The 12,238-nt window shown below is 38.5% G+C and overlaps 1 protein-coding gene across 1 annotated transcript in view; it reads right to left on the bottom strand.

Moving 5' to 3' along the window:
• Positions 1 to 12,238, bottom strand: part of Polk (DNA polymerase kappa) — a 59,945-nt gene that overhangs the window by 8,860 nt on the left and 38,847 nt on the right. Inside the window, exons 6-10 of the mRNA XM_041663421.1 lie at positions 10,491 to 10,644; positions 6,301 to 6,543; positions 4,884 to 5,008; positions 3,384 to 3,550; positions 177 to 209 (exon numbers count right to left, since the gene is read on the bottom strand). Coding sequence (XP_041519355.1) covers positions 177 to 209; positions 3,384 to 3,550; positions 4,884 to 5,008; positions 6,301 to 6,543; positions 10,491 to 10,644 — 722 coding nt within the window. The remainder of the gene's footprint in view (positions 1 to 176; positions 210 to 3,383; positions 3,551 to 4,883; positions 5,009 to 6,300; positions 6,544 to 10,490; positions 10,645 to 12,238) is intronic.

The raw sequence follows: 12,238 nt of genomic DNA, 5'->3' as shown, positions 1-12,238 counted from the left end.
ACAGCAACCAAAGATAATGTGTTGAGCATAGGCGTTTACTTTGGGGTATAAGCTGCCCAAACTGTGAAACATTTTTTTACTGTAGTGATATTTTACTAAAAATGAACTTGAAACAGTTTAATATACACTGAATAATGGATCATTAACTTTATTTTTATTTAACATAAAAAAATTACCTTTCAACGCTCATGCTTTTTCTTTCTCCATCTCTGAAATGAGAAAAAAAAGTATTTATTTCTCAAAGAAAATTGAGTTCTAGCTCAGTTGGTAGAGCATGAGACCCTTAATCTCAGAGTTGTGGGTCTGAGCCCCACATTGGGCACCATTATGTAAATGGAGACTGTGCTTTCATTTCCCAGCCACTCAGACCCAAATAATCACACAAAACTATATTGATCACAACACTGTTTGGCCAACAACTCAGGCATATCAATAGATAACTCTTATATCTTAAATCAATACATTTCTATTAATATTTGTATCACTGTGGCTAAGGTTCTGGCTTCTGTGTCCTTTGGCAGGTAGATGGCATCTCCTTGACTCCGCCGACTCTCTCTATATCTCTGTACATATTTCCCACCTGACTTTACTCTGCTAAACCATTGGCCAAAACAGCTTCATTCATTAAACAATAATAGCAACACTTACACAGAAGGTCACCCACATCACTTTTGGTCAATAAGAGAATTTAATATATTCCTTTTGATCGATTGATTAATTAATTAATTAATTTTATGTGTATGAGTGTTTTGCTGTTATGTCTGTCTGTGCACCATGTATGTTCAGTGCTCACAGAAGTCAGAAGAGAGCTGGGCGGTGGTGGCGCATGCCTTTAATCCCAGCACTCGGGAGGCAGAGGCAGGTGGGTCTTGGAGTTCGAAGCCAACCTGGTCTACAGAGCGAGTTCCAGGACAGGCTCCAGAGAAACCCTGTCTCCAAAAAAAAAAAAAAAAAAAAAAGAGAATGCCTCTGAAAATGGAGCCACCACATGGGTGCTCGGAATCAAAACTGGGTCCTCTGGTGCTTTTAATTGATGACCCACTTCTACAGGCCCCTAACATTCTCTTTAAATACTTCATTCAAAATTCTTTATCTTACAAAAACCATGGATGCTTTTTTTTAAATCTAAAAGTGACACTGTCTCTAAGACATAAATAGATAAGATACTTTGATTTCATGTGTTATGGATCACTTATATATCTATGGTAGAAAAATATTTGGAAATAGTATCTAACCTGCTTCTATTAAAAGTCTGAATATTAAACGTATGAAAATCAACAGGAAGCAGCAACGTAAGTTCCCGACCACAAGCTCCATCTACATCTCAGAAATTCAATGCTGTTTCGTTTGGGGGCTTCTACACCAACTCCTCCCCTACATATTGTTCGTTATTTCATCTCAGTCAGAATGTGGTATAGGATGATGACTGAGGACCTAAACCACCTACTTTGACTGGACTCTAGCTACTCTAATAGGGACAACTGAATTAAAGAAATTGAGGTAACACTTGTTTTATTCATTTTCCAAACATTTAATGGATGTAATATGCCTAAGAGTTGCTCGAGAATGTAAGTACAGACCTTGTCTCACATGACCAAGGCCTTGGGTTTGAGTCCCAATACTGAAAAGCAAAACAAAACCAGAGCGAAAGAAGGTAGGCCCGACAACACAATCCTATAGCAACAATTCCAGCTGTTAGGGATCCTGAGGCGAGAGGCCTTTAAGTTCAAGGCCAGCCTCGGCTATTAGGTAAGTTCAAAGTCACCTGGTTAACTTAGGTGAGACCCTATTTCAAAATAGGAGAGAGAGGATGTTGTTCAGTGGTAGAGCACATACCTAATATATGTGAGGTTCAATCACAAGAACCAAGCCCCCCAAACTCAACAAACAAACAAAAAACAACTAAACAAATAACAACAACAAAGGGCGGAATGCTCAGAAGGGAGAAGTACTACAAACTGAAGCTGCACAGGGCACTAGAGAACACAGGCTGAGGGGAGGAAGGCCGGCTACAGTACATCACAAGTGAGTTGTCGATCTTTCACCTAAAACTGGCCTCTCTATACTACAGACTAATACCTGCTGCATTATATCAAACTGAAAATATGACAATATTTGCATTAATAAGCAATCTAGATCACTTACAACTTACAATTGTGATTTCACTTCCATTATGTACATGCAAGATCAGTCTTCAAACTGCAGCCTCAAGGAACAAAGAATGAGTAGAGAAGAATTCCTCCAGCTTTGTATGCCCCGCCCTCTCTCCGACAGATGGGTCTCACTATGTTTTTCGCCTCGGCTAGCCTCTAACTCATCATCAGACTTTGCTGTTTTTTCTGTAATGAATTTTATCCACATCCTCTTGATTTTATTGCTGTCCTTTAATTTAAGCACAGAATCTAAAGAGAGCCAGGCACGATGGTGCTGTATGCCTGTCTCACTGCACTCCCCCCCACAACCCACCCTACAGTCTTTTGAAGGTTTGCTATCGGGACAGATCATGATAAAAACACTGCCTAGGGTTGACTTTGAGGATTTTCATGCTTCTCTCTATCCATCCACAACAGTTCAAAACCCAGACGAAAAGTTGGCAGAAGAAAACACAGAACTTTTGTTTAGGTGTCCCAGCTTTTCCCAGGGCTTTGCGAGGTCAGCGCCTTCCAGCCCTCACCTCGGGCGACTGTCAACCCAGCAGAGATCTCTGACGTCACCCTTTAGCCCTCACCTCGGGACGACTGTCAACCCAGCAGAGATCTCTGACGTCACCCTTTAGCCCTCACCTCGGGACGACTGTCAACCCAGCAGAGATCTCTGACGTCACCCTTTAGCCCTCACCTCGGGACGACTGTCAACCCAGCAGAGATCTCTGACGTCACTCTTTAGCCCTCACTCCACCTCACTCTCTGCATTGTTTCTTTGGGATTTTCTATTTCTCATACTAGGGTGTAAACTTCATGAAGGCAGAACTTTGTCCAACCCACGAGTAATGTCTCTAGCACTTACAAGTGTCCAATGGAAGATAAATACACAGTATCCATTCACACATCAGAATCTGGCTAAAGAATAAACTGGGGAACATAAGCTACTTTTCTTTCCTCAACAACCTGACCACCAACCTTCCTTTTACAATCTGAAAACAGAACAAGACAGGCAGGGGATGGAAGTAACCACCATTCCTTTCTCCCATATTCCTCACCACTGAAGCCAACACCCAGAAGTGAGTCATTATCTCCCCTTTTCCATAGTCAAACTGACAACTTTAACCAAGATAGAACCTAAGTTAAATCAGTCAAGATGAATTTAAAAACATTTAAAAGGTTCAAACTGACACCGATAAATGATAATGAGAATGATAAAAAGCCGAATTACTCTATAGATACCTTGCCAGGTCTGTTGACCCTAGACCCAGGGCGATGTGAAGGAAATAATGCCAGGATGTCTCGGAGAAAAGGAGAGAAAGCAATGCTCTCTGCTGGTAGAGTTCCGTGCAAGTAACAATTCCCAGGGCCATTAACATTTTCTCTGTCACTTTTCCTATTCCAGAAACCTACAAGAGAATCCACACTTAGATGAAATTGGGTGTGTTCAGAATGGTATAGTCACAGATGAACCAACATTTATAATTTAGGATTTTAAAATGAGATCATAAGTGTGTGCGTGTTTGCAGGAGAATGTTGGTGTTGAAGCTTGAATGCAGAGCCTTGAACATGCTAAATAAACTGTCTGCCACGAGTAACAGTTGAAGATTATAATCTTCCGTAGCTAACAAAAGGTATGAATAATATTATTTTTACATGTCATGCAAGAAGACATGTTTTGGTCACACAGCTTAATTCAATAGAGTTTTTAAAGGCACCTAAAAAAGAATTCTGTGAGCATACAAATTTTGGAAATGGTAGAGCGAACAAACAAAAACTTTTTAGTACAATATTTGTGATTCTTTAATATACTAATATCTGCACTCCGATGGGATTTAGAATTTTGTTTTTGACAAATTAAACCAAAGTACTTTACCATCTTTAAAATAATAAACTTTCCCATAAGGTTCCAGAGATGACATATTTTATTATTTATAGTGTACTCTATATCTCATGTTTTTTTATAACTAAGGATTTTTAAATTATTTTAATTATTTTATAATTAAGAACTTTTAAATGAGATTTTAAAATCTCACCAATATTTGAATTTACCCACTATTTGCACCTAGAACTTAAAAAAAATAGAACACTTATTCAAACCTTAGAAAAAACTACTGTGTGTATATAGTACCTAGGAATCATCAACACTGTGGCCTTTGCTATAGCCTTTTCCTTGAACATTGAGCAATACGTTACACAAACTCAATCATGGCTATTATCTTGAGCAGGCTCTAGACTGTCATATAGTATAGGGAAACAATTGTTCAAAAAGATAAAGAGGACATACAGCACAAAAATCCAGAAGCTATAAATAATAAAATATGTCATTTCTGCATCCTTGTGGGAAAATTCTATCACCTTAAGATGGTGAAGTACTTTGGTTTAATTTTCTCAGAAACAAAATCTCTATCCCTTTGAGGTGCACACCTATTTGTCTACTAGCTGCCTGACTGGAGAGCCATGGGAGCACTAAGCTGAAGCTGAAAGCCCTCCTCCCCGTGCTCCTCTTGCGTCCTCTGCCCTTTGCAGGTATGGACTTACAAGTCCACCATCTCTTATTTACTTTAAGCTCTCCTGCAGCTGATTTCCTTAAACATGACTTCCAAGGTTCTAGGTACAGCAAAGTTCTCACCTGCCATCTATTATTTTATGACTATCCAGCAAAGAATATTTATTATGTGTCTGGCGCCTCTCTCAAATTCAGAGTATGTACACAAATGACGATTTCATATAAAATCCCACCTTCCTAATAGGCAGATCCTTGATGAAGTCCATCACTGCTTTTCTGCTGGGGAGAATTTGGTATTGTCCATTTGGCTTATTCTTATCACTGCACACTTTTGCTAGCATTGTGTTGGGGGCAATACCTTCAAAAGAAGAGGAATCAATCATTCAAAGAAGTTGCTATGTATAAATTAACTATGTGGGGCTGGAAAGATGGCTCAGTGGTTGAGAGCATTGCCTGCTCTTCCAAAGGTCCTGAGTTCAATTCCTGGCAACCACATGGTGGCTCACAACCATCTGTAATGAGGTCTGGTGCCCTCTTCTGGCCTGCAGACATACAGACAGAATATTGTATACATAATAAATAAATATTTAAAAAAAAAAATTAACTATGTGATAAGAAAATGAAACTTAAATGCAAATAATCTGAAATGACATTTGGCTACTGGCAATGTCCCCAGGGCTTTCTGTGCCTTTGGGGAAAGGGAATGATAGCTGTGGCAAGGAAATGAGGACTGTTTGAGCCTCCACATTTTCACACCCAAACGTAATTTCTGAACTGAGTAACACCAAGTGTCAGCGCCTTGCTTACAACTGCACTAGGAGTAAGGGTTGTTTCTCAGAAAAGATCCAGAATATAGCTATGATGGATGCTTACTTTCCGAGAAGTTTTTCTGAATGTAAACTTTCACATTAAAAATAAATTTTCAGACTTACAATACATTAAAAGCAACAACAATAAAAACTTAATCTTTATTGTTACTCACAAAGAAACCACCACACACTATGATTTACAATTTCTAGGAGTCTTAAGACAACTTATAGTAGGTAACATATAAATGCATTTGTTAATAGTTCATTTTGGTCTTTATAGATATTTTCTTAAAGCTGATTGTGCATGCTTACCGTTTGGAATAGAATACATTACCCTAATCCCAACACACATGACTTTACAAGATAATATTTTTTATAATGTGACAATTTATCACAGACATTGTGAGAAGTGATTGTAACCATTATTAGTTCCCTGTGCTAAGGCCCTGTGATGCTCTTAGGGGTTGATAATATATGTAAAGCAGGGGGACTTTGTTGGCTTTGGTTTTTTACCAGATGTTCTTAAGTTGCTACATTGCAAATTGATCTTTTTCTTGGTGGGATTTTGGGGGAGTTCACCAACTTTCATGTATCTAGGATCTTTCCTACAACATAATCTAGTATAAGTGCCAATCAAAAATTCTGTACAAATCCAACTAAAATATATTTTACACTTAAGGATTACTATTCTAGATTTATGATATTTTCTGCCTTGGGTCATAGACTTTTTGCTTAATAACAGCTCACCTGTAGGTTTAGCCAGCCTCAGTAGATAGAAGTAGCTAGCAGCCAAATCAAATGTTACCATCTACTTTCCAACAAGGAATATCCCCTTAAATACCTGCGCTGGCTGTCAGTGTTGTTTTTTGTTCAATTCTGAAGCGAATTTCCTTTACCACTTCCTCAGCTGATGTTCCAAAAACAACTGAATTTTGGAGTATTTGAAGATTGCTTTGTTCTTCAGAGTTTAGCTGGGAAGGATTTCCTTCGGGTTGCAAATCAGGACTGTCTTCAAACAGCAGCGGGGAGATGGACCCTTCATCCTCATTCAGTTTGTCAGCTTCCTCACCTGGTTCACCCAAGTCTAAAAACAACAGCAACAAGTCACCTTCATTTTAAGGAGTACACATTTTTAGGCTCGGTCTCACTTCATTCTTTCTTTTTCTTTTTCAATGTCTTCCCCATCCCAATTCCCTCTATTATTTTTCTCTTTCTTCCCCCTGCCCTTCCTCTCTCTGTGTGTGCACATTCATGTGTCTCCTAGAGACAGTTTAGGAACCCTCACTGGCCTCACTTAACCACAGAGCCCACGCTAGCCTTGAGCTATGACCGAGGGTGCCCAAGTCTTCTAAGAGTGGGATTACAGGCATCAGTGCCCACCTCTTTTCCTACACTGCTGAAAACAAACCAAATTCAGTTTTGTTTCCAGAAACCGAGACAAAAAAGGCTATCAAAAATCATCGTATCTATATAGTAAAGAATGCGGTCAGGCTTTCCTTAAAAGACCATTATCCATTTCTTTAGTGCACATTGTAAAGAAAATAGTTTAACTTTGGGAGTCCATTACTTTTTAAGAAAATAAGTTTTTTCACAGTATTCTTTTCTAAGGGAAAAAAGATCCTTTTTAAGCTAAAACTAGGAACGAGGAGGAAAAAGCGTTAAACAATAAGAGTAATCGCAACCAAAATTAAATTTTGTTTTGGAGGAGGAAAAACTTAATTTTTCTTTATTCATGGAAGAAACCTTAAAAATGTTAAAATCCTCTCAAATGTCTCTTTTCAAATGCTAACTCACCCATCCCCCTCACAGGGTTTCTCTGTGTAACAGTGCTGGCCGTCCCAGAACTCACTCTGTACACCAGGCTGGCCTCGAACTCACAGTCTGCCTCTGCCTCCCAAGGGCTGGGATTAAAGGCATGCACCAGCAGCACGCTTTTAAGTTGCTTATTAATAAAACATTTCTTTCACTGAGGGTGCTTTTACTATAAATGGAAAGTACTTCTGAAAGTTGAACTTCTTTATATAAATTCTTAGAGTCTGATCCAATATTTGAGGGTCCTGATTTAAAGTAAAAAGGTGTAATGATCAGAAGATTTCCTGAGTAAATTGGGAGCATGGGGACCTTGGGGGAGGATTGAAAGGGGGAGGAGAGAGGCAGGGAGGAGAGCAGAGAAAAATGTAGAGCTCAACAAATATCATGGAAAAATTTATTTTAAAAAAGTGTAATTAACAATACATTGGAAAATGTTATCATTAAAAAGTAAAGTTATTATTGTTATTATTAAAAAGTAGTTGGGCATAGTGATACATGCCTGTAATCCTGGTACCCAGAAACTTGGGAGAATAAGGCAGGAGGATGGCAAGTTTGTGCTTATCCTGGGATGCAGAGTGAGATCCCATCTCAAACAAAGAAACACATTATTTTTTAAAAATGTAAGATAACCAATTAGTTATTAGCTTATGCCCATTTTTCAAATATAGTATAAAATACTTTACCCTGATACCAATACTAAAGATATTCACATGAACTATTCCATTAGAAACTATTCTTTAAGCTTACAATAGGATAAAAATATTTAAATGTATTTATAAGATCAATAACAGAGTTTTCTGATCCCATTTCATAGCGTGTATTTCCCAAATTAAGGTAAATGCAGAAGCAACAATTAAATTCTTGATTTTATTTTAGCCCAGGGTAGACTTAAATTAACTACATATCTTGCCCAGACTGGTCTTGAACTTCTACTTCTATTGCCTCAGCCTTCAAAATGTTGAGATTATGAGTATGAAAACATTCTGGGCTTAATTAAATTAAATTCCAAGACATCTGAATGCACTTTACTTAAAAAATGAACTTGGTCTTTAGAAAATGTCTAAAGATATATAAATAGTATAACAGATACCTGATTAATTTCAAACTTTAATTACAGCCTATGAATTAATTTATAGAAAGAAGTTTCCCAAATCTGAATTCACAAGCCACATTCATAACACAACCTATTTTTATTACATCTGTGCTTCAGGTCATTTCCATTTTTATATTCTGATTTTTAAACCTTAGAGCAACTTGGAGGGGAGCAGAAATACAGAACAGCTGTATGAAGGTCGCACAGAAGCCCTTTCCTCCAATCGGCTGACTAGAAGTCACTCATTGTAAAGAGCTACAGACAAATGACAGGCCAGGTATGGCCACCCAGGTGCCAGGCCGTCTCTGCAGCGGCTCCAGGAAGCAAAGTGTGCCGCCTCTGGAGCATCAGAGCCGCTGCAGAGCAACACAGGCATCTTCTCAACCCCAGCTGTGCTTTGCTTCCATGTGGCCTGGCTGTGTAACATACTGCAGAAGTGGTTTCCTCTCCTGACCGGAAGCCCTTCACTCTTCCAGGACTGAAGCAATGAGAGCACAAAGCTAGATGAGAGCACACATCTGCATTTCAGTCACTCAAGCACACAGCTTGATGTTGATATTCTAAGCTTCCTTGTCCAGAAATTATTACTCTCTTTAATATATATATGTTTCCATCAAAGAAAAAGAGAGACCTACCTCCTAGGTAATGAGGTAATGAAGCTTCGACTTGATGTCTACATTGACCTTGCTGCAAACAAGGTGATCCCCTAACAGTGTAAGGCTTAGAATTTGATGCTGCCAGTACATGGTGGCATACGCCTTTAATGCTAGCACTGGGGAGGCAGAGGCAGGAGGATCTCCGTGAGTTCCAGGCCTGTTTGGTCTACAGAGTGAAGTCGAGGACAGGCAGCACTCAGTTAAGGGGTATGTAGAAAAAGCCATCTCTAAAGAATAACAATAATAGCAACAACAACAAAACCCCCAAAACCAAAAAAGAAAAAAAAAACCCAACAACAAGAGAGGCAGAGATGGGGGGTTGGGGAGGGAGAAGAAGAAGAGAAAAAAATGGATGCCATTGTACAACTACCATTTTTGTTCAAGGAGTGTTACTACCATGTTTCCCACACTGCCGACCCCTTTGATGCTGTGAATGGGTTATACACATGAAATGGGGCTGGGATGTGTGGATGAGAATCCCTTTAGGTCACCTTCTCAGCTGGGTGAACTTTGTTCATGGAGTCAAGATACGGCAGACATTTGAAGTAAAAGATCTGTTGGCAAAGGGACTGGAAGCAGAAGGAATGTGTTAACATCAGAATGCTTTGGATAAATGATAAAAGTATAGCTTGGAAAACATATGGAGTCCTGAAATTTTCAATTGTACAAAAGAGTCATGGAGGGCCTAGGGCGATACCTTCGTGGATCAAGCGCTTGCTAACCAAGCTTGAAGACCTGTGTTGGGCTCTGCAGTACCTGCATAAAAACCTGGTGGGGAAGGGGGCACCCAGGGGTCAGGGGTGATGGGACACAATGACAACAAAACCCCAGAGCTTACCAGAAAATCAGTTAGCTCTAGATTCAGAAAGAGACCTTGACTCAGAAAATAAAAATAAATAAATAAGGTCTCCACCTTCGAGTGGGAGCGGAGGCACTGAGTCCCTACTGCCTCCAACCCCTGAGTCATAGTAAGGTCTCAGTAAGGTGTATGGGGAAGAAGGGAGAGTGAGGTCATAAATCTTTGCAGGATTGAAAACAGTCACAGTATCGTATTACAACTAGATTATAGAAAAACCTGAGAAACAAAGAAAAACAAACTCAAAAAAGATTTTAGTGTGTTTGAGGCTAATTTTTTTTTTAAATCTGATTTCTATCAACAATAATAACAACAACAAAAAGGCCACTTTAAACAGGAACTTCCTCCACTTCTACGTAATCTAAACCCTTTGATATTAAGAAAATAACTGCTCTGCAACTACCCCGGAGAAGAACTCTGCAGATCCTCAAAGTCTGGAGAGCCACCATTGTCATCTGACTTTAAAGACACTGTACTTATAGTTCACATTTCTGATTTTACATGTTTATAAAGACAGATCTCATCCTATCCTATATACACGACTGAATTAATTGGGGTGATTCAAAGGCTGATTTCTGCTACTATTTAGTTGGTAGTTCTAATAAATTGTTTACCAATTTTGACAGAATTTCCTGTTTTGCTGAAATATCTTCTTTTGTCCTCAGGCCAATCTTGCCTTTCCTCTAAGTGCTGCGTTATATTCAAGTAGGCTTCATCCAGACTCACGGCCATAAAGTTGGGATCATATTCAGCAAGAATCTCCTTCACCTTCAAAAAGAACAACCACAACAAAAGTTTAAATTCTGCTGCCACAGCAAAGCTTCCTGTCTTATATATCTGATAAAAAGCACTAATATTCTTACTTTGCATCTAGAGTAATGATCCTGCAATCAATAGCTCACGGATTTAAGGAATAAATAATTTACTACCAGTGGATATTTGTCAAATTCTCTTTTGCACTAAAATAGATCATGAAGGCAAAAGTCTGTGAAATAGCCTCATCTGATGCTACCTGAATCTAGCATCCTACATCTAGAAACACAAAGCAAGTTAAATAAATCTCGCACAATATTCCAGTAGGAACAAAGAGAAAGTGACTAAGGTTTAACACGGCCAATCAAAAGTATTCCCTCTCATCTCTTTTCTGAAGATTTTTTGTTTATTTAAAAGAAGACTGTAAAGATTCTTCTAAAGAATGTTTTAGAGAGCAGTACATTTCAGTTAATCATATGAACAGTAATCACACAAAATAAAGCTCTACTATTTATAGGAATCTGGACTGGAAAAGATGATAAATCTATAGAAAAACAGCATGCTTGCACTAAACGAAAGATGAAAATTTGGAGTTTCTTTGTGACATGCAGGAAATACACAAAGATTAGAATTACAGCTAATATAGTTCAGCAAAGCCTTTTATATGGGGTAACTTGATTACATAAGATCATGAAGGAGTCTCTTTGCTGTTTGTCTTTTAACTACACAAGAATTAGCTGAAGTAAAAGGGAAGGATTGCCAAAATTACCTAGTTAATAGAAAATATCTTTGCTGAATCGTTAGTCTTCATCTAACATATAAAAGCTGTGATTCGCTTCATTAGAGAACTTTCTGTTTTATAAAAAAGTAACTGTTCTATCTTAACGTAGTCACGAACAACTGAGGGGAATTTTAGAAAATGATGATGTAAAACTTGCCATACTTTTATTCAGAGTGCTTTAAATAGCTTTGTTCTTGCAGAAGAAGCCGTTCTGTAACAGGTGGGAATGGTATCTTTCTGGGGAAAAGGACACTGGCAAGTCTGTGCCTGGCAGTCCTCTAAGACTCTGAATGAGCCGTGCTCCCTGGAGGCACAGCCTCGTGCTGCTCTCTTTCTCTCCATCGGACACCACCACAGAACAAAACAGACTGCTCCCATAAACACCAAGCACTTGATAAGAACAGCAAGGTTACCCTAACATTCGGACAAAACTGATGCTCCTTAAATTTATTAGCCAGGCCAGAAACATTAATGCATCAACACTGCATTTACATGCAAAACTCATTTGCTATATTAATTAGCAAGATGTTGCTCAAATTTGAAGATTTTTCCAGCTTACATAAATAAGCAGATGATAGAGAACTAAAAATCATTTAGTTCTCATGTCATATTGTGGGAAGTTTTACTAAGCTAGAGTATGATTCAAGGTCTTTCTTACAAAGTCTTCGTAAGATTTTTTTTTTCAATTACCAAACCTTGTACTCATGCTGTTATTTATTTATTTTTAAATATTTATTTATTTATTATGTATACAATATTCTCTGTGTGTGTGTGTGTGTGTGTGTGTGTGTGTGTATGCTGTAGGCCAGAAGAGGGCACCAGACCTCA

This window comes from Microtus oregoni, unplaced genomic scaffold (assembly GCF_018167655.1).
Source record: "Microtus oregoni isolate MIOR12 unplaced genomic scaffold, Mior012 000014F_ref0000157, whole genome shotgun sequence".
Taxonomy (NCBI): domain Eukaryota; kingdom Metazoa; phylum Chordata; class Mammalia; order Rodentia; family Cricetidae; genus Microtus; species Microtus oregoni.
This window is presented reverse-complemented; position numbering and strand designations above follow the sequence as displayed.